At 43.1% G+C, this 26,033-nt stretch overlaps 2 protein-coding genes across 4 annotated transcripts; both read right to left on the reverse strand.

Annotated features, from left to right (window-relative positions):
• Positions 1 to 252: 252 nt before the first annotated feature.
• On the reverse strand, positions 253 to 13,882 carry zgc:162707 (UPF0524 protein C3orf70 homolog B). Of its 2 annotated transcripts, XR_007965255.1 has the most exons (3): positions 13,075 to 13,882; positions 2,568 to 3,433; positions 253 to 1,282 (listed from the first exon to the last, which is right to left on the reverse strand). XR_007965255.1 is itself a non-coding variant. In XM_052081539.1 (2 exons), the coding sequence occupies exons 1-2, from the start codon at positions 13,256 to 13,258 to the stop codon at positions 2,805 to 2,807; spliced, it is 813 nt and encodes a 270-aa protein (XP_051937499.1). In that variant the 5' UTR covers positions 13,259 to 13,882; the 3' UTR covers positions 253 to 2,804. The 2 variants fall into 2 exon arrangements, 1 of the variants encoding a protein (XP_051937499.1); XM_052081539.1 differs by having other exon boundaries at positions 253 to 3,433.
• Positions 13,883 to 14,882: 1,000 nt separating this feature from the next.
• Positions 14,883 to 25,868, reverse strand: ehhadh (enoyl-CoA, hydratase/3-hydroxyacyl CoA dehydrogenase). Of its 2 annotated transcripts, XM_052081466.1 has the most exons (7): positions 25,583 to 25,868; positions 25,275 to 25,378; positions 21,891 to 22,060; positions 21,244 to 21,355; positions 20,748 to 20,852; positions 17,412 to 17,753; positions 14,883 to 16,600 (listed from the first exon to the last, which is right to left on the reverse strand). In XM_052081466.1, exons 1-7 carry the CDS (start codon positions 25,654 to 25,656, stop codon positions 15,369 to 15,371), a joined length of 2,139 nt encoding a protein of 712 aa, XP_051937426.1. In that variant the 5' UTR covers positions 25,657 to 25,868; the 3' UTR covers positions 14,883 to 15,368. The 2 variants fall into 2 exon arrangements, with proteins under 2 accessions (XP_051937426.1, XP_051937427.1); XM_052081467.1 differs by lacking the exon at positions 25,583 to 25,868 and having other exon boundaries at positions 21,891 to 22,102.
• Between the last annotated feature and the right edge of the window lie 165 nt (positions 25,869 to 26,033).

Here is a 26,033-nt window from a genome sequence, read left to right on the forward strand (position 1 = left end):
GAATTTACTCAATTTTATTTTGCCAAGTGGTTGCATAAAATAAAATCGTCTGGATCCAGATACAATCTTTTTTTTAAGTAGACTATACATCTACTTACAGAATGCACGCAAACTTTACACAGGAAAGCCGGAGCCCAGACTTGAACCCTTTAATCTCTTAGCAGATGCGCCATCTACTCGTGCATCTTGCTTCCTTCAAAGGAATAGTTACTGTTAGATTCTGTCAACAAAATACAAAACGAGAGAAAACAATCTGTTTCATTAGTATTTATTGATAAGAAAATAACATAAGCTTCAGAACATAAAACTCAAAACTGTGATATTGGTCGAAACCCAATTTATGTGAATAGTAGTTTCACTTGTGCTTTTTGCTGTGTAACCAACGCGTATGGTATATGATTTTTTTTCCGGGTAAATAGACATGCAAATTGTTGTATTGTTGAATATTTTAAAATAAATATTTCAAATAAATCAGGTAGACTGAACATTTGACCAACTGTATTTTACTAATAGGGGGTCCACCCTGTTCATGTTATATATTGAACTCTAACATCATATGCATCACATAAATGTATTCATATTCATCTCTTTAAAATGTGCACTGATCAACCTTTGCAGGGCTCCATAGCACAAAGTCAAGTCAGCTCTAGCCTAGCATAGCCTGGATTCCCGTAACCGCAATCCTCACGACACATTTCACTCCAAAGCTCAAAAAGCAAATGGCATTGTTGAATTCTACCAGAACTTTCTAATGGATGAAGAATGTCTTCCCCTCCAGCCACACTGACACCTATCAGCGCTGCTTCATTTATTTGTAGCTAATGGAGGTCAGAACAAGTCACGTTTTGATTTAAGCCCAAATTTGCAGAGTGGGCAGGTTGAACTGGACTGAAGGAGGTGGTGGTTGTGGTGGAGTATGAGTCTTTTTTGGAGAGAGAATATCCTTAGTCCTCATTGGCAGGCACGGCATAGGAATGTGCTTGTGTGTAAAATCCTTGATTGTCGAACACGGACCTCTCTGCCCGTACCGGTTGTTAGCGTGTCGGTGTCGTTAAAGTGCACACAAACGCAGCTTTGAAGGACCCAGCGTGATAGGTAAGCCGGCTTTGTCCTAAGGATATGGAGAGTTTTTTCACCTTTGAGTGGGTGGGATCAAGTCAAAGCTTTGGTCAGAGAATCAGGAAGAATACCTGACAGCTTGATGCATGTGCAAGTGCTAATTTTCAAGGGGGGAACTTCTTGCGGTTCACTAACAACATCCTTTATGAGCATTGGGACCACACTGAAAAGAAAATACATCAAAAATGTAAGAATGTAGTTGATTGATTGATTTTTCAAATTATTCCGTCAATAATGTCAATATTTGACAAGCAAATGAGGTGTTATAACAGCAGGTTAATGGTACAGTGGAAATCGTCCCTAGGTGTGATTGTGAGTGCGATTGGTTGTTCGTCTTTATGTGCCCTGCGATTGGCTGGCAACCAGTTCAGGGTATACATACCAAAAAACATTTAGAAGTACAGTGATACTCCTCTACAGCGAAACCTACATGGGCAAAAACACCCCCTGGTGTGAAAAGATCTTCATGCATTAACACCATTCCCACTTTCCTGCCCCCCATACAACGAAAAAAAACCCCTATTGCATTATATGAAATCTTTTTCTCTGCTCTTGCCTCGCGACGAGATTCACTACAACAAAGTCTAATCCAACAGCGGCCTCTACTGCTTTGTAGAGGAGGACGAGTGGGACGCAGTAGTCTAGGAAGTATTTGTTATTGTTAGTTTCAGACGCAGCAAGAACGTTGCATTGTTAAAATGGCTACAAAACGGACGTTTGGATGTCAAGCAACTAAGACAAGAGCTCTGATGCTGGAAGAGAGGCTAAAAGTGATCAAAATGAAAGATGGAGGAAGCAAAATAAAAGACATTAATCAAGAAATTGATGTAAGTGAAAAAGTAAATGCTGATCGTAAATTTCGCAAATTATTTCCCTTTTTTTTTCTTTCTACAACGACTATATGAAGTGTCAAATAAGTGTATGCTCATACTTATGCACTATTAGAATAAAAATAAAGAGTACACATACGTTTGTGTGTCCGTGTACACAGTGTGTGTGTGTGTACATCTGAGATCAAATTTGCTTCAGTGAAAAAAACCCTGTTGTGAAAAATGTCTTGCTGCAAACATGATTTCGTTGTAGAGGAGTTTCACTGTAGCCCCCTCCCCCAAAAAACAAGCTGGAGGAGTACAATTTGTTTTTTTTTCTTTTCTGCACTGCAAAACAAATGATGTGACGGTGAAAGTCGATAAAAGAATGAAGCCGGATTATCAGGAGTATAAGAGCTGAACACTTGATTGTGTAAATGTTTGTGTGTGTCCCGGAGAAAGAACTACACACTTAAATCTCTTTCACTAGACGGGTTTCTTTTGAAACAAATATTGAATGATTTGACATTGTTTAAGTTTGCGTTGGAACTTGAACCTTCAAAAATCCGACTCGATTCTTTTAACATTCGCGTTGTTTTGTCGTTTCAGTGTGGCCCGAACACTCCTTTGTACTTTCACCTTGCTTTTGTCCTTCCCGTTTTCCATCATGTGCTGTTCGGTCCACTTGTGCTTGTGCTTAGCACTCTTGTGCTTCATCTTTGTGTCCTGTCTGGTAAAAAGTGGCAGAAATTCATTCCATGCGGGGATTGTGAACAGAAGGTGGAAAGAGGAAAACAAACGAGACAGCCCACGGGGGTTTGATCGTCCAGGCTCATCGAAGGTAAATCCTCAAGCGCTTGCGTCGCGACAATGACTTCAGACAGTTGTTTCGATCTTTTCGATGATCTCAATCATCGATTTGGATGGAGAGAGTAAGGAGCTTTCGTCCTGATCCCACAGGCTTCCGGGACTGGAGTTCCCATCCGTGCTCAGCTCGTCGTCCTCCCGCTCGCTCTCGTCCTCGCAGGATTCCATACAGTGCAGGCCGAGCGCATTGATGCCGGAGTCCTCCGAGCTGGACGGGGACGAGCACTGGTCCATTTTGGAACCCTTGACTTTGTCCAAGGGGGAGGCGTGTTTTTTCTGTTCACTGTGTACGCGCTGGGCCGGCGCCGGCATGGCCTTGGCAGCGGGTTGCGGCTGAGGGGTGGGGGGAGCTGGGGGTTGAGGTGGTTCGGGCAGCGCAGGCGGCAGCGGGCGCTGCACGTAGCACATCTTCCCGTTGATGCGCTTGACCACGTAGTCGTCCACAAAGAGGTCAGCGATGACGCAGTACTTGGGAGACTCCAGGTGAGGAGGCGAGCGGAAGCAGGGCGCCAGCTTGAGGAAGCGCTCGGCCAAGGAGACGGAAAGGTCCATGGTGCTGCTGTACTCCGTGACCGCGGGGGGCACCACCGTGCTGGGCAGCTGGCACACGTTGGTCATGGGTTGGTACACGTATTTGCCTGGAGGAGGACGAGCGGGACATCAATTAGCCATCTTTGGCAAGACTGTTCACTTGCAACAAGACAGTGCCAATTATATCACACTTTAAAAAACAAAAAACTTTTGCTGCTGAACCTAACCATTAATTCATTTTTAAAATGCTCAATATATTACAATATCACATATATTATTTTTATGATATTATTAGAAGTAATATTATGAAAACCTGATGCGCTTGAGAAAACTATGGGTCAAACTCAAGGCCCGGGGGCCAGATCTGGCCCGCCACATCATTTTATGTGGCCTGCCAATGCAAATCAAAGATGGCAACTTTCATGATGCTTGCTAAAATCTCTACCAATAATTCAACTTCTCATTTGGAATAAATAAGAGTGATATTGTAAGTATTTTCTTGTTACTGAACCTCTTTTTACAGTAACTTAAACAATAGGGGAATATACCGTTATTCTTCAGCTTTTTGAATATGGTTTTGGTCAAAACGGCCCTCGAAGAAAAACTCAAATGTGGCTTGCGACAAAGATGAATCTGACACCCTGGATGTGGGTAGATTTGGAATTAGCACCAAAAAACAATAGTCTTGCAAAGTAAATTTGCCTCTCTAATGAAAAAAAAAATGAAACGTGTTCATCAATGTAATTTAAACAGAGGGTCCCTTCTAATTAGCATCACAGGTCATTCAAACTTGTACTCAAGTCAGGTGACTGTGTACCACACTAAACACGGACCAGAGGAAGCACGTAGTGTGTTCTCAGGAGATTAGAAAGAAAATGATCCTTTGTCGACAAGCATGTTAAAAGTTAAGGCTGTAAGACCATCCAACCAATTAGCTTGATGTTTCTGTGACCACGTGCCCGTATATTCAGAAAGGTCAGATCCACTGGAGTGTAGCCAACTCAAACTACAACCAAAATTGTTACATTCATCCTGCACTTCTCTGACAGAACCACATGTGTCATGTTAGAATATTTGCTACAGCAATTGTACTGGATTTCATGATGTGCAAGCAGTCATAACGTTCCGGCTGCTGGATGTGCGATATATCCAGGGAATGTTCGCTCCGCCGAAGATGGGGAAATTGCCCCCAGGTGTGAATGCGTATCTGTGGATCTTAGGGCGCTAGAAAATGAATGGACATATAGAAGAGTTTGTGGTGATGCTCGTCAGCCGTGCAGCCGGGAGAGCGCGGGCATTTTGTTTAAGTGGCTCCCAGGAGAGGACCAGACAATGCAAGCTCGTACATCTCTTCCTCTCACGCTGTATGTCGGGTGGATATATAAAGTCTACACACCCCTGTTCAAATGTCAGGTTTTTGTTTACTAGTATGGCAGTATGGGAATCTGAGCGATTCTCAGTCTTCCAGGGCAAACTAGACTTTTCTTTTTAGTTGATTTTTTTTTTCTTGTTTTGTGAGAAGGCTACTTGGCCAATTATGCTCCTCGGCTTAGGAAACATTCAAGAAAAAAAAAAAAACGACAAAGTCTGTGATTTGACTGCTTTTAAAGATAAAGTAGTTCACCAGAACAGCAGGTTTACTGAAACTGGGGTATGTTTGGATTTCCGCAGCAGATTAATACACATATGGTTTAGCTTGAGTATTTTTGGTAGGAGCACCGCGTGCAGGCGGGACCGAATCAAAACAGATGACAGCTTTCCTTGTCAGATCGCACACAAGGTGCACAGGTTCACTTTATATCCAAATCCGAAATCCAATTCAATGAGGCATTCCGCCCCGGAGGGTTGAAACCGGCAGTTATTGTTGCGTCGCAAATACAACAAAGGATATCGCACAGTGTCACGAGTGCAGCGTGTACTCTTTAACACCCCCTGTGTGTTTTGCACCGACACTCGGCCACGAGAACCATAGAACGAAGGTCTCAGCCCCAACTCAAGAGCCTTTCATCAGGTTTTTAAATGCCAGCGCCTGAAAGCAACACAATCGAAAGAGGGGATGATGAAAGGCATTGTGGGGGATGTAGGAGATGCAAATGAGACCGTTCGGCACATGATAAAAAAGGAGATTACAGCTCCTCATTACAAAAAAAAAAAAAAATCTAATCAGGATGCGGGATGCATAAAAGCTAAGGAGGTGACTTGTTCCCGAGGTAATGAACCTTGTCTGTGGGGAGGAAAAAAGAAAACAAAGCTATGCCAACAAAGAGACGCGAGATAATTACGATATTTATGAGACGACTGGGATTCAATCCGTATTGTGTGCATTTATAGGTGGGAAGTACGGGGCGGGAATTCGACAAATTTCTTCATCTGCTCTCTACGAAGCATAGAGAAGCTCCTCTGTGAATAACTCGGGAGCACTCTTCCATCTCCCACAGCGTCGCGCCATCCATGTTTGTACTCGCCCGAAAAGAATGCAGCCGGACGGAAAATGTGTGGGGCTCAGATTGTCCTTTTAATATCGGCTTGCTTTGAAAGTAAAAAAAGTAAATGTTGAGCAAAGCAGATTCATACTGACAAAGCCTCCGGGAGAAGAAAGAAATATTTAGCCGGATGATGTCATGTTTCGCTGTAAAGCGCTGGCCTGTATATATGGTGCAGCTGGGCGGACACAAAGGGTTCAGATTTCAGCAAAGGGGAAGGTCTCTCATGTGAAACAACGCCTTTCCTGTCTCATGACTCCACGCAGCCCTGCAAGTTCAGCTCATGTCGACAGAATAGACATGCATTGGCAGAATCGTTTCGTCTGTTCATAAAGGCTGGGGAGATATCGCGCCCCCCTCCTACCTCAGGCTGAACAAAACAAGGAGCCTTTGTCCCATTTCCACAAAGGGGAAAATATTTTTGCTCGGCTGTTGATGCTCTGCTGATCTGAATGAGTTTTTTAACAGGAAATAGCAGGAAAAGCATTGGCACCACTTACAAGTAATAACATGAACTGTAGCTTTTGCTTTATGTCCGGCATCTGGACCACTTTGATAAATTAAGACTTAGGGGCTCTCCAGCAGCGAAAACTCGTGCCACATTAATGGGATGCACCGTGCAATTTCAATATGAAGGCAATAACATATTTTCATCAAATCCACAAACTTTAGTCAGAGTCTGACTGTACTGCGTTGATCTTTTTGATAGGGGCTGAGGCTTTATACGATGCCGCAGCACAGTGGTGAAATCTGCAAAGATCAATCCAATAAGTTTGCCTTTGGATTGATTCACAACGACCGAATGTGGCGTAACACACACACGCACACACACATACATACACAGAACCAGAACTCTGCTCACAACTACAGACATCACATATATCACAGCTGTCTGCGAAAAACCCTGCATCCTCACATAATGATTTTTTTTTTTACATCATTCAATTCCATCCATCCATGCATCAATTTTCTAATCGGCTTGATCCTCACGAGGGTCGCGTGCGTGCTGGAGCCCATCCCAGCTTTTTCCGGGCAGCAATCGGTGTACACTCTGAATTGGTTGCCAGCCAATCATCGCAGGGCAAGCAGACGAACAACCATTTGCGCTCACAATCACACGGGAAAAGTCAAAGTTTTCCATTAACCTGCCGTGCATGTCAAAGGCGTAAAATATTTTCTAAGTTGTTGTTGAAATGGTACAGCCCAAGTTTGAAGTCAATTGGGCAAACCGTGTGGGTTTACCCTATACGTATGACCCTATAAATGGGCAAAAATTGCACATTAAAATAAAACTTTAAAAATGCCGCCAATGTCTTTTTGTATGTCTAAGGGCACCACATGGGTCTTCCAATTTTCATAGCCGTAAATTAAAGGCACCAGGACAGGGTCCGTCAAACCCCAGAAGGGGGAGCTACGGCCCCATGTTTTTGTACTCGTGTCAGGCGATTTTAAAATGTAACATTTTTCGGCAGGCCCGATGTGTGTGCAAATGTTGGTGAGTTTCCGTTTGAGTTTAGTTCCTCCAAAATGTGAGTCTTTTTGGAGAAGTAGAAGAAGAAAAAGAATTCAGAAGAAAACAATTGCAGCGTTCGATGCTCAGGCCCCAAAAATAATCAGAAGAAGAAGAATTTCTACAAAAAAATTACGGTAGTTCTTGCAGCATTTGCTGCTCGGATCCCAATAATCAAAATAATAGAATAATTTCTAGGAAAACAATCGATTCTTTTCCACTAAATGCTATATTTTGCCATAACTGAAATCATTTCGGGTTACAATGGAATAATCCAGTATACTCCCAGACATAGAAGATTTTCAGGTCACACGAGATTTCTTTTTAAGTAATCACAGCGCCTTATTTTTCATATAAAAAAAAAAGAGACTGATGTCCACATTGTGAGTTCGATAAAGCAGACTCAAAACGCTTCATCGCTTGCAGGCGGCTCGGTATCAAGTCACTTCATGACGCATTGACAAGTTCACGCTACCTAAGTGCACATCTGGGCATTTCAAAAGATCTCCCTCAGTTTCACCAAAGTAGAAAAAATGGGAGATGAAGGAGCTTACTGAGAATCCTGTTCCTCATTAGGATTTTGATTTTCAGTTTAATGAGTAATTACCTTGCGCAGTGATTGTAATCACTTCGCAGAGAGGGGGGTGGGGGGGGTCCTTTCACATCAGTTGGTTTTATTGGTGCTGTGAGCGACATCTCTCATCAGACATGACATATTGGCGTGGACACTAAGCACAGCTAATTATGACTAATGAAAGGCTCGGACTGATGTTGTCAGCTGCTGCTGAACGGTCGCGTTCACCTCCATCCAATTCGACTCTACCTCATTTTCTCAGTGTAATGCTCCAGCAAAGAGACAGCTGTGTGCAAATTAGAAGAGCAACAGACACAACCCCCCCCACCCCCACTGTTTACATGAAAAGCATTTTCACAGAACGAAAAAAAAAATACATGAAAAACCTTGCGGTGTCAGTTTACCAAGAATATCCATTCTCAGATGCATGACAATTTCAATATTTTGTGTTTGATCAAGTGCTGAGTAAAGTCTATTCTATTTACGGTAAATAGGTTTACCTATTTGTTTGTTTGAAAAGCTTTTTTTTTTTTTTTTTTGGTACAGTGCTTTTCACATCCATACAGGAAATCTACAGTCTGAGTAGATGATGGCAAAAATGCATCGGAGAGAAGATGTCGCATTTCTCCCTTTTTCCACTTTGCATTGTTAGACGTCACAGTGAAGCGATTGTATGCAGCTCCACTTTTCTCCCCGGGTGTCCTGATTCCGCCTGATAGCATCGTCTAAGCTGGTTTAGTCCGACTATAGTGCATGATTATGACGAGAGATAGGAATCCATTAGGTACATTATGCTATGGTTGGGTGTTTTTATTTTGTATAGCGGGGAAACGAGCCAAAATTAAATAGTGGCTACAAGGCAGTTTGCGGTAATAGAGCAGCACCATGTAAACAGCCAGTGAATAATTGAAAGCAAAAAAGGAGGACAAGACAATGTTTACAAAAGAAAAAAATGTACCAGTCAACAGACTTGCGGGGGGGAAAATTCATTACGGGCGTGGCTTCCAATAAACAGGACTAAAACAAAAAAGGACTTTGAAATCTTCCGTCCTGATCAGAAGATTTCAAATGACAAGGCAAGCACATCCTGGACGTCACAATTCCAAGAGATTGCATTGTGCACACTTTAAGCCCTGACTAGCTGCTGCCGAGTATCGTGATTGTGCTCTGCGCTCATCTGTGGATTCCCGGAGTCGCCGGAGAAGGGATAAAACGCGGCGTGCCCGAAAAGAAGGACAACCTGTCAGGCTGAAGCTCAGCCACGGTGATTCGTGCGGCAGTGTCAAAGTGTCAGGCCGAGAGTGGACAAAGAGTCTGAGGAACGAGGGGAGTGAAAATACCCCTGACATTTCTGTGTGAGCGAGAAAAAAACGCTGACCTTTAAAACGGGATGCTGAGCCCTGTCAATAAAAGATATCGCATGACCCCGCTGCTTGTCGAAAAAGATGTCCTAATAACTGAGGTTTGAATTTCTATTGCCAGCTTTCCTCAAAAGACGCCCTGCCCCATTTCATGTTTTTGCCTTTATTTAATTACAGTGGAATCTCAATTTAACACACCTGGGGACCAACGGACAGAAAATCGTGTCCAGTCCACTCCAAATTTCAAGGTCTGTTAGTTCCAGAATTGACCGTAATTCATCCTCAACAGACCGAGAGGGGGGTGATGTGTTTTGCAGCTCGCGCTGCTCTCTTGTCATAAACAGACTTTACAGTAGACGAGAGCAGACTGAAAACTGCGTCAAAGAGGCAGCCATGTTGGTAGGGGCGAATTTTTCATCGAACACAAGAACCATTTCGTGAAATCAAGAACGCAAAGTATGATCTCATGAACTCTTCAAGTACGGTCTTGTTAAAAAAATATATATATATATACAAATGTATATATTAGTGTGTGTTGTCTCTGCTGAATGTACCCTGTGATTTTCTTTGAAATTGAGCATTTAACCCCCACCCCCCCACCACAGAATAAACAAATGCCGGAAATTGTATTCAAGTGCAATCCAGTGTCTGCGCCCAGCGAGACTCATTCATGCCTCGCACTTTCCAAACAAGTCAAATGGAGTTTAAGTGTGCTGCAAAGCCTAAAATAGCTTGCGGAAACTCTACTCAAAGAGAGGAACTGAGCACCAATCTCAAGGACTACTTTGGGCTATGTAATGAAAGAGGTTTTGCTTTGTTATTCCGGCATGTGTCTGCAGGGGCACGATGGCGTAGGTGGGACTGACTCAAACTGGAAGCATATGAGAGAATGAGTTGTGGCTAGAAATAGCACAGTCACAACAGTGGTGGACGTAATTTTCTCCAATAAATTTAACGCAAATATTCACAAGTACCGTACGTAACTCTTTTGGGAATGGCTGAATTTGTGTTTGACATACTGATCGAATATTAGTTATTCATAAGCACACGTCAGATATGAATCAGTCAGTCGTTAGGATGGCGGAAAGATTCCTACTGGTTAGAAAACCACCACAATGCATCGATTCCGGATTCTGTCACTCGTGCAAACACGCATCAAGCGTACTACCCGGTGGGAAAAGGTTGTTTTGAATCCATCAATCGTTGGACAAAAAGATGTCCTCAATCTGTCAAAAAACGAGGAAACGAAAATGCAAGAGCTGTTATTTCTCAAAATGTGAACATGTTCAAAATAAAACTGAGCACTGTGCACAAAACGTTTTGGCATCGGGAAAATGCCTAGAAAGCTGGTGTATATGCTACAGCGCGGTGGTCTCCAATAAACAAAACACAAAGACTGACAACCATTTCGAATAACTGAATACTTGGCCCAACAATTGATATTTTAACGTTACAAACAGAACTCAATGAACTGCTTTGCGCAGCAGTGGAACACAAAGTGTAACAAATTTAGGAATTGTCATACATTTTGTTCCCCACACCCATTTGATCGTTTTATATTTTACGGCCTACAAGTGTCTTTCATTTACTGGTTGCATTTACTGCGGTTATGCCAACATCAAAGGGAGTGCTGCAATTTTCTTGAAGGCTCATTTAATCCCACCTGGAGATTTGCGGTGACATCTGCAGGCTTCACTCGTTGCCTTTGTCCTCATCTAATGACCGTTCACACTTTAAATGAAATGTTAATTACAAAAAAAGTTTTTAAACCACCCACGGTCATGTTAGGTAACTTATTTTTGCAACAGAATCCTGTTTTCTGAGACGAATGTATTTATTTGGTGACACGAAGACACCCTTTTTTTTCTGGCGCCAACTGTGAGCTTCTCTCTTTGTAAAATAATCAAGCCCAGGGTCAATTGTTTCATTTGAAAGTCCTTATTGAATTCAACGTGCGCATTTCTCAGCATGATCGCCGAAATGAAAAACGATTGCAATGATTTGTGCATGACATCACAAGTACAGTGGGAGCCAATCAGGTCTCAACATGAAATGTGAAACCTGGAACCTTTGGGGGAAGGGGGGGGGGGTTAACACTATGCAGTGGAATTCAGAATGGAATGGGGGAAGTGGGGGTATTTTTCACTTCTGCACATACATACACAAAAATGCTGATTGCATTTCTACATCCAAAGAGATTCTCAGATCAAAGCCATTTCAAGAATTCCATTTCTGTGATTGCATTCATTTTCTCTACGGGTTCTTGTACAGTGTTTATGATGGTGTCCAACTGTAACATCACACTGACATTCCTCATATTTGCCTTATCTTATTGAGAGACTCAAGAAGCTCACAACAAACGAAATGAGGCGCTGTTTATATCCAGGCGAGTACATCCTTGTTTTCTGCATCGCACATGCCTCCGCGGTTGAGGTTCCCTTGAGCCAGGCACCTTAACTCCCCAGGCACTAATTAAGTCAGCCGACATGCTGCGGTGTGGCACTACTGCACGTTGTCATAGTGACGAGAAAAAGCATGTAAAATGGAGGTTTTTGGTTAACAACCCGGTCAACTACAACCACAATAACAGACTATGTCTCACGTTTGTAAAACTAACGATGACAATAATTAAAGTGAATAAGTCCTCTGTTTGTTAGTTAATATCATGCATGAGTTTTCGGGGTTCATTTTAAATGTTTTTCTTTGCAACAATAGTTAGTGAGGAATTTTTTTTGAAAAATGTGGTCAAGCGCTTTCTTGCAGCTGTCAGTTGCCACTCTCAGTTGAAGTTTACTGTAAGACTAAACACAAAACAAAATCAAATTACACTTTTTTTCTCTCAAAACAAACCACAAAGTTCAGCCTTATAAAAGTCCTTTAGCTTAATGCCAACGAACATCGCAGGACACCAGGGACAGGCTAACAAAACAATACCCATAAGCATGTATTATATATACTAAAGTAGTCTTTTGTTTTAACTTTTAAGACATGCTGATGACCCTGAGTTCCTTCAACTTTTTGTTTGAATTTTAAAACAAAGATATCTACTGTCTAGGATTAAAACGCCCACTGCATCTTGCAAATCTGAAGTTACTCATGAAACAGATAAATAATAATGCAAATATTTTCCCTTTGACTGAAAATGAATATTCGCTCATAGTACTGTATACGTTACTGGCTTACCCTCCTTAACTAAGCCTGCATCTGCTGAGCAGTGAAGGATTGCAAGTGTTTGCAAAAAGCAAATGTTTGTTTGTTTTTTTTTGGTTAGGGTTCATTAAAGGTTGTACAGACATTCAACATACGACTTTCTTGTTGCAAAGAAATTTTGAACTCAAACTTTGACGGCAAAAAAATAATAATACTGTGTGCAACCATTAAAATTGTATGCGAATGTCTGGCGAACGTCTTTGCGACCTTGAACGAACCCTGACCCCAAAAAACAAAAAAAATAAACACATTCGTTACGTCGGCAAATCTTCACCACCCAGTGAGATGCGCCTTAATAATCGATATCACTCTATATATTATACTGCCTCCACGTAGACAAGGCGCACACACCTGAGGAGACCATTTTAAAAGCATAAAATGATGATGGAAACACTGTTCAATTCATCACATTTTTCACATTTGTTATATGTAGGCTTTTATGAAATACTAAACTTAAGGAGTACTATTTTGGTCATTTTACAAAGCGTTGAAACATTTTGGGGAGGAGGCGTTGTAAAAAAATGTTTTTTTTGGGGGGGGCAGATTGTTGACGTTTCGATAAAACGAGATTCTTTCAAAACAAGACAAAATGAGGCCATGAACAACTCACAGTGGCACCATCCCAGGTGGCAGCACCAATGCAGCTTGAAGCACTTTCCGTGGCTGTGCGTGGCGCAGATGGAGAGTCCGTCACACGGGAGGAAGTCTGGTCTCCCCGCGCAGCTTTTGGCCAAATTCTGCGCCTCGTCCAACTTCTCACTCTTCGGACACTTTGGAGCACCGGAAGCGGCCATAACAGCATCGCCCGAACTTCACTTCCACGTCGACTCCCCCTCCAAAAAAAGATAAAAAAACGCAACACTTTTGGGGAGAACAACTACAACATGACAGCAACCGAGCGCCGCCGCGGTGGACGGGCGAGCTCCAAGTCGGAAGCCTGCCCGAGGTGGAGGCTCCGGCGGCGAATCGCTGGGCAGGAATACCGCTCGCCGTCTCTTAGAAGGCGGCGGGCGACCTCTTTCGTGAAAAAAAGTGCGTTAAGCTCGACGGGCCGGGGCCATTCTTGTCCTCAAAGGCTCTCACGGTGGCTTTCCACAGCTCTCCCCATCGTGGCATCCAACCCACGGGAGGCTCCACTTTGCTCGTGTGTGTGTTCGTGTGAGCTCCTCACTCACACCATCTCAACTTCACCACACGGCGGGAGGAGTCTGAAGACACGAAGCCAGTTGCCCACTCGTGAAGAAAAAAAAGAGAAAGGTACCCTCCTACACGTTCAACAGCTTACACAACGAACACGTTCGTTGAAGAAGACTGAATAGTCGCGTAATATGAAATAGTAAGATACTCGAGTTCCGGTTGCTGTGGCCGCTCGGTGGCAGCACCCTCGGCTGCTACTCCTCCAAGGTGGGCGTGGGATCGTAATCCAGTAGAACAGCACGATGGATCGTGGTGAACAGGGGCGTAGCAATAGAATTTGGGGACCCTCCCAATAAATAATAACCGGGGGCGTCGACATTTGAATTGAATAACGTGACCCCCCCCCGCCCCTCCTTTTAAGTTTTCCCTTGTGGAAGCAACACTCATCATCAAACCAACCATTTGTCAATGTGCGGATCCATGTTTGTGGTGCATGCAGCAGACATCATCAAACACAAAAAAATGTGCTTGTGGTGCTTAATAGGCAAATGACAAAGTATTTGCTTGGTTTTTATGAGTGAAACAATTTCCTGTATTGTATCTTATTCGACGGAGCAGGTGTTAAAACTGGAATATGGCATATGGAATATGGTACAGTACATTCAATACAATAGAATACAATACAATACTGCAGTTGTTTATCTCAGTGCAGGGAATCTGGAAAAAGGTTACGGACGTTGAGTGGCTCACGCAATTCAATATTAAACTGCGAATTGTACCCTGGAGGTTATTACAGGCCAGAGTTGCACAACATTTTTTTTTCTTCACTCAATGTGAGTTTGACATTTTTAATCAAGTCAAGACTCACATGAGCTGCGCCTGAACTTGGCCTCTTTGTGTTGCTCTCTTTGATCCCCTACACGGCGCACAATCGGCAGCTACCGCTGCGCCAGTCAGATAGAGCTTAGGGTGCGCCAACTGCACAAGTCACATTGTAATCTTTGCAGTGTAATCGTCGGATTTAGATGCCCGCCTCCATCCCCAATGAGATAAAAGTCAAAGGAACACCATTTACAATGATATAATACACGCAAAGGCTCTAAATCCTGACGATTGGAGGGGGGATCAAGAAAAACGTACCGGTACCTCAATAAATGGGATGTAGAAATAAAATTTGACGTGTGGGGCAACCAATCTTGAACTGTAGCCACGTTCCAGGCTATTTTGTTTTTTATCAGTGGAACATTTAGATTTATTCATAGTGGATGAAGGCACACTGGACTAGTTGAACGGTAGACATTTAATAAAATGGAGCAGACGTGGCATCAGTCAAGGTGACTTTTCCAAAGCAGTTTTCTCAATGCGTGATGGGGAATTCTGTGGAAAAAGCAGCTAAACAGTTTGCCAATAACCCCCCCAAAAAATTTACAGGTTGGGAAAACAACCAAAAGGTCTGCTGTTTACAGTGGAGAATGCTTTTGTTCAATGCAGGAGTCTAAAGGCAGTTAAGTTCAAGCGTATTGATTTTCTTTGGCAAAGTCATTTGAGATTCACTGAAGTTGTTCATTAATAGTGTAGGCACAGCGCTTTGACCAAAGCTTTGTTCGTGGCACATCACATCGAGTCATTCTTGTGACACCATTGAGATGGAACTTCCAAGATCATTTGGAAAATCTAGCTTGTAAGTATTTTCATCCTTTGGAGTCTGCATGTATTGTCATTATGCAGTTTTTATTTTTAGGAGGTGATTAAAAAAAGATTGCAGATTTATAGGTGGCTTTGAGTTTTCTTGATGATATTCCTCCACTTGTGGATCGGCGGACTGCCGCTGGCCACCAACCTGCGTAGAAGGCTGCAGGGCTGAAGGGAAGGCACATCTGGGTGGGTTCGCAGGTAGTGCTCCAGCCTCTCCAGGACCTTGATCAGGCCCACCATACTGGCGTAGTACATTGGACCGCCGCGGTGCTTGGGCCAGCCGTAGCCGAGCACATAGATGACGTCGATGTCTTCGGGTCCAGCTGCTATTCCTTCCTCAAGGATGCGGAAGCCCTCGTTGATGAGGGTGTACAGACAGCGCTCCAGGACCTCCTGGCATTCTATGCGGCGTGCAGCCAGGCCATGGCGGGCTCGATATTCCTCCAGAAAGTTGTTCAGCCATGGGTCAGGCTTGGCTTCACGACGGTTGTCATAACGATACCATCCTCGGCCTGTTTTCTGTCCAAACCGCCCTTGCTCATAGAGGAGATCCCCGAGGGGGCTGTACCTGCGGCCTTGTCGGACTCTAACTGTGTCAGGCTGCACCAGACCTTCTCCCTTCCTAATCCTCCAGCCTACATCAATCCCGGAGAGGTCAGACATTCTGAAGAGCCCCATGGCAAAACCAAACTCCTCCAGCGCTCCGTCTACCATCTCGGGTGTGGCTCCCTCTTCTAACAAGAACAAGCCTTGCTCCAGGTATGGCTTCAGCATGCGGTTCCCCACAAATCCGTGGCAGTTCCCCACAGCCACGCCCACTTTTCCCATTTGTTTGCCCAGATTCATAGCGGTGGCCACAGCTTCGGGAGAGGAACGCGAGCCGTGCACCACCTCCAGCAGCTTCATGACATGTGCTGGAGCAAAGAAATGCATCCCGACCACCAGCTCTGGGTGGCGGCTCTGCGAGGCCAGGAGGTCGATGTCTAATGCGGACGTGTTGGTGCACAAGAACGCTTCTGGTTTACAAATGGCAGACAGATGCTGGAAGAGTTGCTTCTTCAGGGCCACGTCTTCAAACACGGCCTCGATGACCAGGTCAACATCCGCTACTGCTTGGAGGTTTGCACTATAGGTGATCAGATCAAGTGGAGGGGCCCCCCCTCGTCTCTTGGCCCCTCGCTGTAGCATGCCTGATATGGCCTGCTGTGCCTCCTTCAACGGCTTCTCCTGGGCCTCCACAGCAATCACAGACAACCCCGCCTGAGCAAGGGAAACTGTTATGCCTCTCCCCATTGTCCCAAGACCTAAGCAGAACAAAAACGTCAAATACATGATGATTAAAGTGACTTCTATTGTACAAAGTTGGATGTGTCTTTTTTTAACCAGCTTCATATTATAATCTAGTAAGGAGGTCCTTATGTGTGATATTTACAACACCACAAAGCTTTTTATTTATTTATTTATTTTTTTGCCTTGAAGAAGACTGTGCGGTTGCTTCCAAGCCTGCAAATTTAATGCACAAGCTGCACAGACTCACACAGCCAGAATGCTCAACAAGCAGCACTCCCTGTAGGGAGGACGCTTTGACTTACACCAGTTGGACTGAAAAGGCTTGGTATCAGCAATATGCTAGACTGCAATATCCAGAGCTAAGTCAAAGTAAGCAGAGAAAGTTCATGTTAGCATGCATTTATCTTTAGTCCTTTTAGCCTCGGTTCACAAGATGATGAAGCTATGACATTTCATGGTTATGAATGGATTACAATGAATGAGTTTGCATCACTTCCAGCGTGCGAGCTAACTAACCAGTGGAGAAAGGCTAAGAACTGTCTCCAATTTGCTCCAATCATTTTTTGAATGAAAAACAGTTTGGTGAGGGGCCATTTTATGAATAAAAACCTTCAGAAGATTCAAGCCTCAAGCTGTGCCGCTTTCTTTTTTTTTTTGTTTCAACAAGGCAGCTGCTCCTAAGATCTTTAAAAGGACTCCTTCAATATGATTTATTCATGGAATGGAAACATACAAAATGAATCTAAAAAGTCAGAGTTAATAGTCATAGTTCATCTGCAATTAACATGGTTATTTCAGGTCAATATTCAAGTGCTCAAGTCTTACCGATGACCGCCGTTTTACGGATCGGCCTGGGCTTGCTGCCGTCCCAGCGTGCTCCATTGGGCAGGCTCCACCTGCCCACAGCTCTCTGAGCAAAGAAACTGTACTGCAGAGCTCGAGCCTGGCCAGAGGTGAACAGCGTGGCCATCAGCTCCTTTTCCCGCTGCATGCCCAGGGCATAGGGCATGGTGGCGGCCGCCTGCAGTGCTTGGACACAAGCCACCGGCGCGATGGCTCCACGGGCGTTCTGGCGGACCTTCTGCATCGCTGCCTCAAAGAGGGCATCCACATCGGGTGGACAAGGGCACGGGCACTCGCTGACACGGCGGCCGTCCAGAGACCGTTCTGAAGGTGAAAAGAGCTGATTCAAAGGCCTTTTTCCGACAAACAATTGCTTTACTGTGCAAAATTCCCAAACGTCCACCATTAGATTATTATTTTATGCATACTGTCATTACCATATATAAGGTGGGCCAAATGCAGGTTTATATTTCAAAAGTTATGACATTCACAGTGATGTATTTTTTAATTTTTCAATTCACTTTACTTGTCCCCTAGTGGCGATTTTTTTAAAGGGCAGCACAGCAACATAAATGATGTATAAGATGTACGAATGTCGATTCAGATTAAAAAGAACAAAATAACAGTGCACACAGGACAACACATGATTAAAAAAGGAGAAAAAAATGTGCCTTAAAGTGCATTTAGCTGTTGAAGGTTTTAAGGATAAATTGAGGATGGACAGCCTTGGGCTGTCACAAATTTGAAGCCTCAATGACCTATTTGGTGATTTCTTTTCAATCTTTAAAATTCTGTATGGTTAACAACACTCTTCTCAGTGTTGAGTCAGATTTACTTGACTTTTTTTTTTTACTTCATAGTGAAATTAACATTTGCAGGTTTTTATTGTTTTTGTTTTTTACTGTCAGACTGACCTCACATTTCCCATTGTCTGCCTTCTTCAATGGTGGACTCACTGTGTGTACTCGCACTTCTAATTTGGAAGTACATTTCTTGGTGAGATGCTACGGAAGGATTCAATATCAAAGAGGTGTGGTGTCTGCGCTGATTTCAATTTGGGGAAGGAAATGCAAAAAAAAATCTACTCAATTCCTCATTCCTGTTTCTCCTGACATGATTACACAAGACAGCGGCTAGAATCCTTCACAACGTCGCTGAATTACCCTGAGCTCCAGAAAATGGGTCACCGTGGCAAAGATTAAACGGTCGCTCACCAATCCACTGTCTTCAATTTGCTCCAATCAGCAGATCACATCACGAACAGTGAATCAAGAATGAATGAAAGGGTGGACAGTAATTTCAGGCTTTAATGTTATATCCTGCCCAACAGATAAAGGCGACATTTAGGTGCTGTGGCAGTGGAAGATGACCACAAGGGAACTTTACTTCATTCAGCCATTCATTTGTAAATGGCTGCACTATTCCCATGGATTTGTTGTGCAGTGAGAGGGTGGTCTCAACAGATGTGACGGGCAGATGTCACAACCGCTGCGTGAAAATACTTAATCCCGTCAGTATACGCATGTGTGGGCTGTGTCAGGGACACGTGCAACCATTCAACTGCACACTCTTGTACTTGTGACACATGGATGCTCTGCACTGGTCGGCTCACGTGCTCACTCAGTCGACGTTGGCTTTATGATGTTGATTCTGTGTCAACCGTTCGTAACCCCGCCAATTAAAAGAAGATGGGACCATCCGTTTGAATAAACAAAGATTTCAGTTTGAAATCATCCATGTTGTGCTTCACTGTACGTTTCTGCCTGACTCACTCGCGTCCTCATTTTTATACAACAACCCTGCCTGAAGTCATGTTGGCTGGCAGAATTCAGCAAAGTGGGAAATGCTGAAAGCAAACCAGTCTAAGTCCGCTCTTAATCATCAAAAGCTTTAAATAAATAATACTTACTACCAACGATAACATTCCAATGTGAGCGAGCTTAGCATAAATTGGGCTAGCCTAGCTTGACTGTCCATCTTGTACCTATATTTCTATCTTGTCAAAACATGGCATAAAACGTTTTGCAGGTTCAGATGAGTCATTTTCTAGATGTTAGTTAAAATTACATGACAATTTTTGTCAGAGTTCTTTTTAAAAACATAACATTTAGATCAGATTTCTTTTACGATTCAATAATTACTTGTTAACTCATACTTGCTTGAATGGTGGCAGGGAGCTGCTATTTGCTCAGCTGCAAGTACAAGGCCATGTATGTGCCTGAGAGGAGGCATTTACTTTCTAAATGCAGTTTTGTTATAATATTTCGTCAAATTTAATTTTCAAATAAATATTGACTGATTTTTAATTTAAGTAATATAAGCAGCCACATTTGACCATTTGCGCAACATACCGGAACACACAATGAAACAAACTAATAACAAATAAAATCTGCCTTTGCAAAGATTGTACTCTGGTTTTCGATATCATGGGTGGGATATTCATTTAACCTGCCTGTTATGTTTCTTATTGTGGTTGGAGTTTTTACAACAGCGCTGCATCGTAAGAGATGCGTCATATTTGTTTTTGATTACTTCAACTACTTTCAAGAGAGTTAAAAAAATTATTAGGAGCAGCCTTTGGTGTGAACATTTTTCTCAGACAGCGTCAGTCCAAACTAAGCATATCGTAATTGTCTTTGTAAAAGCAGATGCCTTGAAACAGCTCGTGCATTGGAGCTCACATATTGAAGGTTGTATGTTGTGACTGGTCAAAGTATGCAGTATTGTAACAAACAGCCTGTAAAACAATACATATTTATATATAAACCGCAAGGAATGACTCACTACGATCTTGCCACCAGTGTGTTTACTTAGCAACACCTGTTTGAGGTCAGGCTTTTTTTTTAATTAGGCAATGCATGATGAGTAAATATGGTATTGTCATTGAATGTGAAGGTGCACCAAAAGTAATTCCTGATATCCCAACACGATGTAAATCCCTCAATTGTTTTGCATCTGGAGAACAGAGCAAACACTTACCCATTCATGATTCTGATAAAAAAAAAATGAACACCCATTATTTAACTAATTAAATCAAACAGATGAAGACTGCCTATGAATACTCTGAGAATGTTTGTCCCTTTTGCCCTTTCTGAATAATAGAGCAAAGGCTGCGCAGACATCAGAGCACGTCTCACGCGGCCATGAAACATTCATGGCTGCAGCTGAGTATTCTCATCCCTTTCACTTCCCTGACAATTGTAGATGAAAAAATTCTACACAAATGCAATTTCTTCTGGAGAAAATGTCCTTCCCCACCAGCGATGCGATATCATGTGAGTGGATGGCAAGCTGTATGTGCTTTGCTTTTTTTCTGACCTGCAACACTCCTGGCAAACTTGACAGCTGTATCCACGGCGTTGTGATCTGTAACCTGATCCACTATTGAGAGTTTTAGCGCTTCGGCGGCGGTGATCTGATGCCCTGTAAGACAAACATGACAGCCAGTGAGTCTATGTGCTTCAATAAAATAAAATAAAATAACTGGCTGAGAAAAAGAAGTAGTGTTCCAGATATTGCTGTTATTTTTTTCTTAATTCCCATGATGAATCATGATGATAAAGGCTGCCCTCTGCTGGCCATTTCAGTGCACTACATTTACATCAATTATGCGTTTGAGTAGTGTTTGTTACAAGTACAAATCAAAAGCCATTTCGCATATTAATAATCCTGTGCCAAATATCACGTATTTGCACACTGAAACTGTATGCAAAGATGTGGCTGTGAAAGCATTTTTCACATTACCCCCTCCCCTAAAAAACAGTGAGTCCATTGCAAAGTGTAAAATAGCCAGGGAAGGTGTGGTTGTTGTGACCAGTGGTGATGAGAGCTATAGCTGCCGGTAGTCCGGTGAGTCTTGGCAACCGTTGGGTTCCACCTGCAGCAGGTAGCAGACCCAGAGTCACCTCTGGAAGCCCCACTTTAGCCTGAAATTAAATGGATGTATGGATAAGCAAAATTGAATGTGTGCCGTCTTCTCTAATACCAATCAGAGTTTTACTCCATCTTTTCAGTATATTGTAAGCCTGCATTGTGTATTATGGTGCCGCATGTTCTCAATTGCTTTGTGCAACCTCTAATAGATGTACTCCTGCCTTAGGACAAAATAAAAAGTTAGATTTCCCTTGATGCGGTTTAAATTGTATAGTGCCACCTTTGCATGTGTTCAAATAATTGCCTTCTCTCAAACAGACATCTCGGGCATGCTGGAGCCTATCCCAGCTGTCATCAGGCAGTAGGCAGTAGGCGAACTGGTTGCCAAGCAATCACAGGGCACACAAAGACGGACAACCATTCACACTCACAGTCACATCAAAGAACAATTTAGGGTGTTTCATTAATCTGTCTTAGACAGCCATTTCAATGAAAAAAAATCTTAACTGGGTAATGTTTGAGATTCTGTACTTTATCCAAGTGAAATACTTTGTGAGAACTGAAAAATGATCTGAATATTGAACTTACCTTGGTGTGAGCTATTCGATAGTGACAGCCAAGTGCCAACTCCAGGCCTCCGCCCAGAGCGACCCCTTCTATGGCTGCCACCACTGGCTTATCCGCCACCTCTATGGCGTGGATCATTGGCACCAGTGGAGGCCCAGTCATGTGGGTTCCAAACTCTCTGATGTCTGCTCCTGTTTATAAAGACATATCGTGTTTTGTGTATGCAATATTGTCTGTGAAAAGAGTGTATGGATATTTTGCAATGTAAGCTTGTCAAATGGTATAAGTAGTTTAATGTGAGGCAATGACTCTTAACTCATGTTTTAATGCCACGCCCCCCCCCCCCCCAAATTTGAACAGTAAAACAGTTCCCAGGCGTCTTTAGAGCATTTTTCTGACATGCTTTAGTCCAAATACACCAGGGGTGTCCAAACTTTTTGCCAAGGGGGCCAGATTTTATGTGGTAAAATGTCGGGGGGCCGACCTTGGCTGACATTCTTTACATTGAACAACAATATTGTTAAACACATTTTAATAAGCCAGTCTGTGTTTCACATTTCTATTTTTATTTTAATTTCAACAATCTTAGGAATTTCTTTTGGTTCATTCCAAACAGAACATTAAACAGAAGTCTCCTGAGCGCAAATTGCAACATTTGGAACAACATTGGAACAACAGGGAAATGAACAAACAATACACTTATCCAAAACTGCAGGGATTATTTGAAATATGACATCAGTCAATATAAATGTTGATTGAACTTTTTGAACTAAATTTTACTCTGGAATGAAACTTAGGACTGATGTAAATTTTAAACATTTATTCCGGGTACTTATTGCCAGCTGACAAATGATTTTAATGTGACGGGTGATATTGAGATCTGGATTGAAGCACAAAGGGCAGGTCTGGCTCAAAAGCAGTGGTATTGATGCGCAAAATGTCTCGCAGGTGATCGTCTGTTAGCCGTGTCCTCACACAGCTTTTATTTATGTTCATAACCGAGAATGTCTTCTCACACAAGTACGTCGACCCAAACAAGCTCAGCATTTTCTTAGCAAATGCTCGAATCTCTCGGAACTTGTCCTTATTCAGCTGTCGGTAAAAGTTGGCGAGAGAAAGTTGCTGGTGCCGACTCCGGCTCTCAGCATCACACTGCAACTCGATGAGCTCCAGCTGCAAGTGGTCTGGAGCATCATCTGTGTCCACGGAAAAAGGTGAAGAAAACAAAGCAATGTCCTTCTCGATAGCTGCAAAATCTTGAAAGCGTTGTCTGAACTCTTCAGCCAGAGATGAAATAGCTGACGCGTAGCTCCTTGTTTGCGCACTGACATTGCTCTGTGGGAATGTGGTCATGATTTCTTGCAGCGCTGGAAAGTGTGCAGTATTGGGTTGGGTCTGCGACAGATGTCTTTCAAACAATTTCAGCTTAATTCCAAAGGCTTTGATGTGTGAATATAATTGGCTTATGACTGCGTCTGGTCCCTGGAGACTGGTGTTGAGCATATTAAGGTGCTTTGTAATATCAACCAGAAAACCCAAATCAGACAGCCACATAGGATCACTTAGTTCTTGCATAGGTTGTCCCTTTTCAGCCAAAAACTCACTGATTTGCTGCCGAAGAGAATAGAAGCGTGACAGTGCAGAACCCCGACTAAGCCAGCGCACGTCAGTGTAATAGACAACATCTCCATATTCCGCATGAATCTCACTTAGAAATTGTTGAAACTGACGGTGGCATAGCGCTCTGGAGCGGATATAGTTAATAGTTTTTATCACTGGTTTCATAACATGTTCGTATCGGAGATGTTTGGCACACAGAACTTGCTGATGAATGATGCAATGAAGTTTTACAGCTTTACCTCCTTCTTCACTTACTTTGTTACTTATTAGTGTTGCTAGTCCACTTCGATCGCCGGTCATGGATGGTGCACCATCAGTAATAATCCCAGAAATTTTATTCCACGGGAGTTTCAAGTCATTCACGGCAGCGCAAACTGAAGAAAATATGTCCGTTCCTCTTGTTTGGGTTTTCAGGCTCTGGAGGTCCAGTAGTTCTTCAGTCACGTTCATTTCATTGTCCACTCCCCTCAGAAAAACAAGTAACTGAGCAGTGTCCGAGGCGTCTGTGCTTTCGTCGCAAGCCAGCGAAAAAAAATCAAACTCTTTTCCTCTATCTCCCAATTGTCGTTTGATATCCGCTGAGAGTTCTTCAATCCTGCGTGCCACAGTGTTACGTGCCGGGCAGACTTTGGCAAACTCTTGCTGCTTCTCAGGGCATATTTTCTTCACCATCGTCATTATGCAGTCTTTGATAAATTCACCTTCGTTGAAAGGTTTGGAACGTTTTGCGATTAGCGTTGCTACCGCGTAACTCGCCGCTGTGGTGTTCTCGTTTGACTCTCGAGCTCTCGCAAAATACTGCTGCTGTGAGATTAAACGAGCTTCAAACTGCTTCAATTTCTCGATGCGTTCCTTGCCTGTAATCATGTCGTACATGTCAGCGTGTCTTGTTTGGTAATGTCGCTTGACATTATAATCTTTAAAAACAGCCACTGTCTCTTGGCAAATGAGGCAGACACAGTTGTTGCGTATTTCAGTGAAGAAATAGTCCAATTTCCATCCATCCTTGAATCGTCGTCCCTCGCAGTCAACTTTCCTTTTTCTGTTGATTGTCGCCATTTCAGTAAACTGTGAGGTTAATATGAACACGGAGTGATGTCTTGTTAACTCGTGAGTGATGTCTCGTAGAGTGCTACTGCCCTCTAGTGTCTAAATGCTATTACTCATTTAGTGAATGCTATTACTCATTTAGCCACTAGAGGGAAGCAGTACTCTATGAAACATCAATAACCAGTCTACGAAACCTCAGTCAATGCAACACGTGTTCCATTGCGCCCAACCTGCGGGCCAGACGGCACTGATTTTAGGACAGGGGCCGAGGGCCGGATGAAATTCGGCCGCGGGCCGGATTTGGCCCGCGGGCCGGACTTTGGACATGCCTGAAATACACGAATGATCAAAAATCTTCTCTCATTAAAATTAGCAGGGGCAGCTGAGGCATCGCCAAGTGGCCTGCCACAGTGAGAACCTGAGTTCAAGACCATCCACCCCCTGGCCGTGGATCTCTGCTCAGCCAATTTGATTATGCCATAGGCGGAGAAACAGTGTGGGGCCATAATTATACACTGTACTTTAGCACTACTGTTATATCCCAGTGGGACCAAAATGCAGAGCGCAGATTTATTTTATGAATTCGATAAATATTTACTGGGTTGTGTAATTTGTAACTTGATAGGTGGGCAGGTACGCCCGTCCAAAACAACCATTTGTATGCTACTCATTTTACACAAAATGTCCCCCTTCATGTGATTTACAGCAAACGGTAGTGTTCTACGCTGTACTTACCCCCACAAAACACTCCATTCTGGCCACATATCACAACAGACTTCACCTCGGGATCATCGAGTGCTCTATTCACAGTGTCCACGATGCCCTGACGTACTGCTGCGCTGTAAAATACAGGACACACTTCATTGTAATTTGATTTTCAAATGATCTCAGCGAGAGAGTATTAGTTAACCCATAGATTTCAGGTGTGAGTGGACCCATTGAATACAATCTCCTGATATGGAATTAACGCATACGGGGCCTCATCAGATTGTGCAGATTCAAAAGAAGGGGGAATAAAACCATAAAAATGCTGCACAACTTACCTTAATGCATTAACAGGAGGATTTTGAAGCGTAATCAAGCCAACGTTTCCCGAAACGCGAGAATATTGGGCCATTTTCCCACACAAGTAATAGCTCTCTTTATTGCGTGCAGTGAGTGAACTTTGTAACGTCAATGTTTTGCTGATAGAACTACTTCAACTTTAGCACACTTACTTCGCTCTGCTGCCATAACAGCGTCCTCAACTGTTTTCATCGTTCACTTAAATGGAGCACAACTCGGGGCAATCAAGAGCATTTGCGCCCCCTAACTGTCCTAACTAAAAACGAGTAGGTACTGTATTGTATTTACTTATTTATTTATTAACTCTTTATAAATACTTTACCACCATATAGGTTAATGTGTATTTTACACCCAAATATTCTACCCTGGTAAAAAAAATGATTGAATTATTACATCATATAAATCAGGATGTACAGTATTGTATTGTAT

Source organism: Hippocampus zosterae, chromosome 12 (genome assembly GCF_025434085.1).
Source record: "Hippocampus zosterae strain Florida chromosome 12, ASM2543408v3, whole genome shotgun sequence".
Taxonomy (NCBI): domain Eukaryota; kingdom Metazoa; phylum Chordata; class Actinopteri; order Syngnathiformes; family Syngnathidae; genus Hippocampus; species Hippocampus zosterae.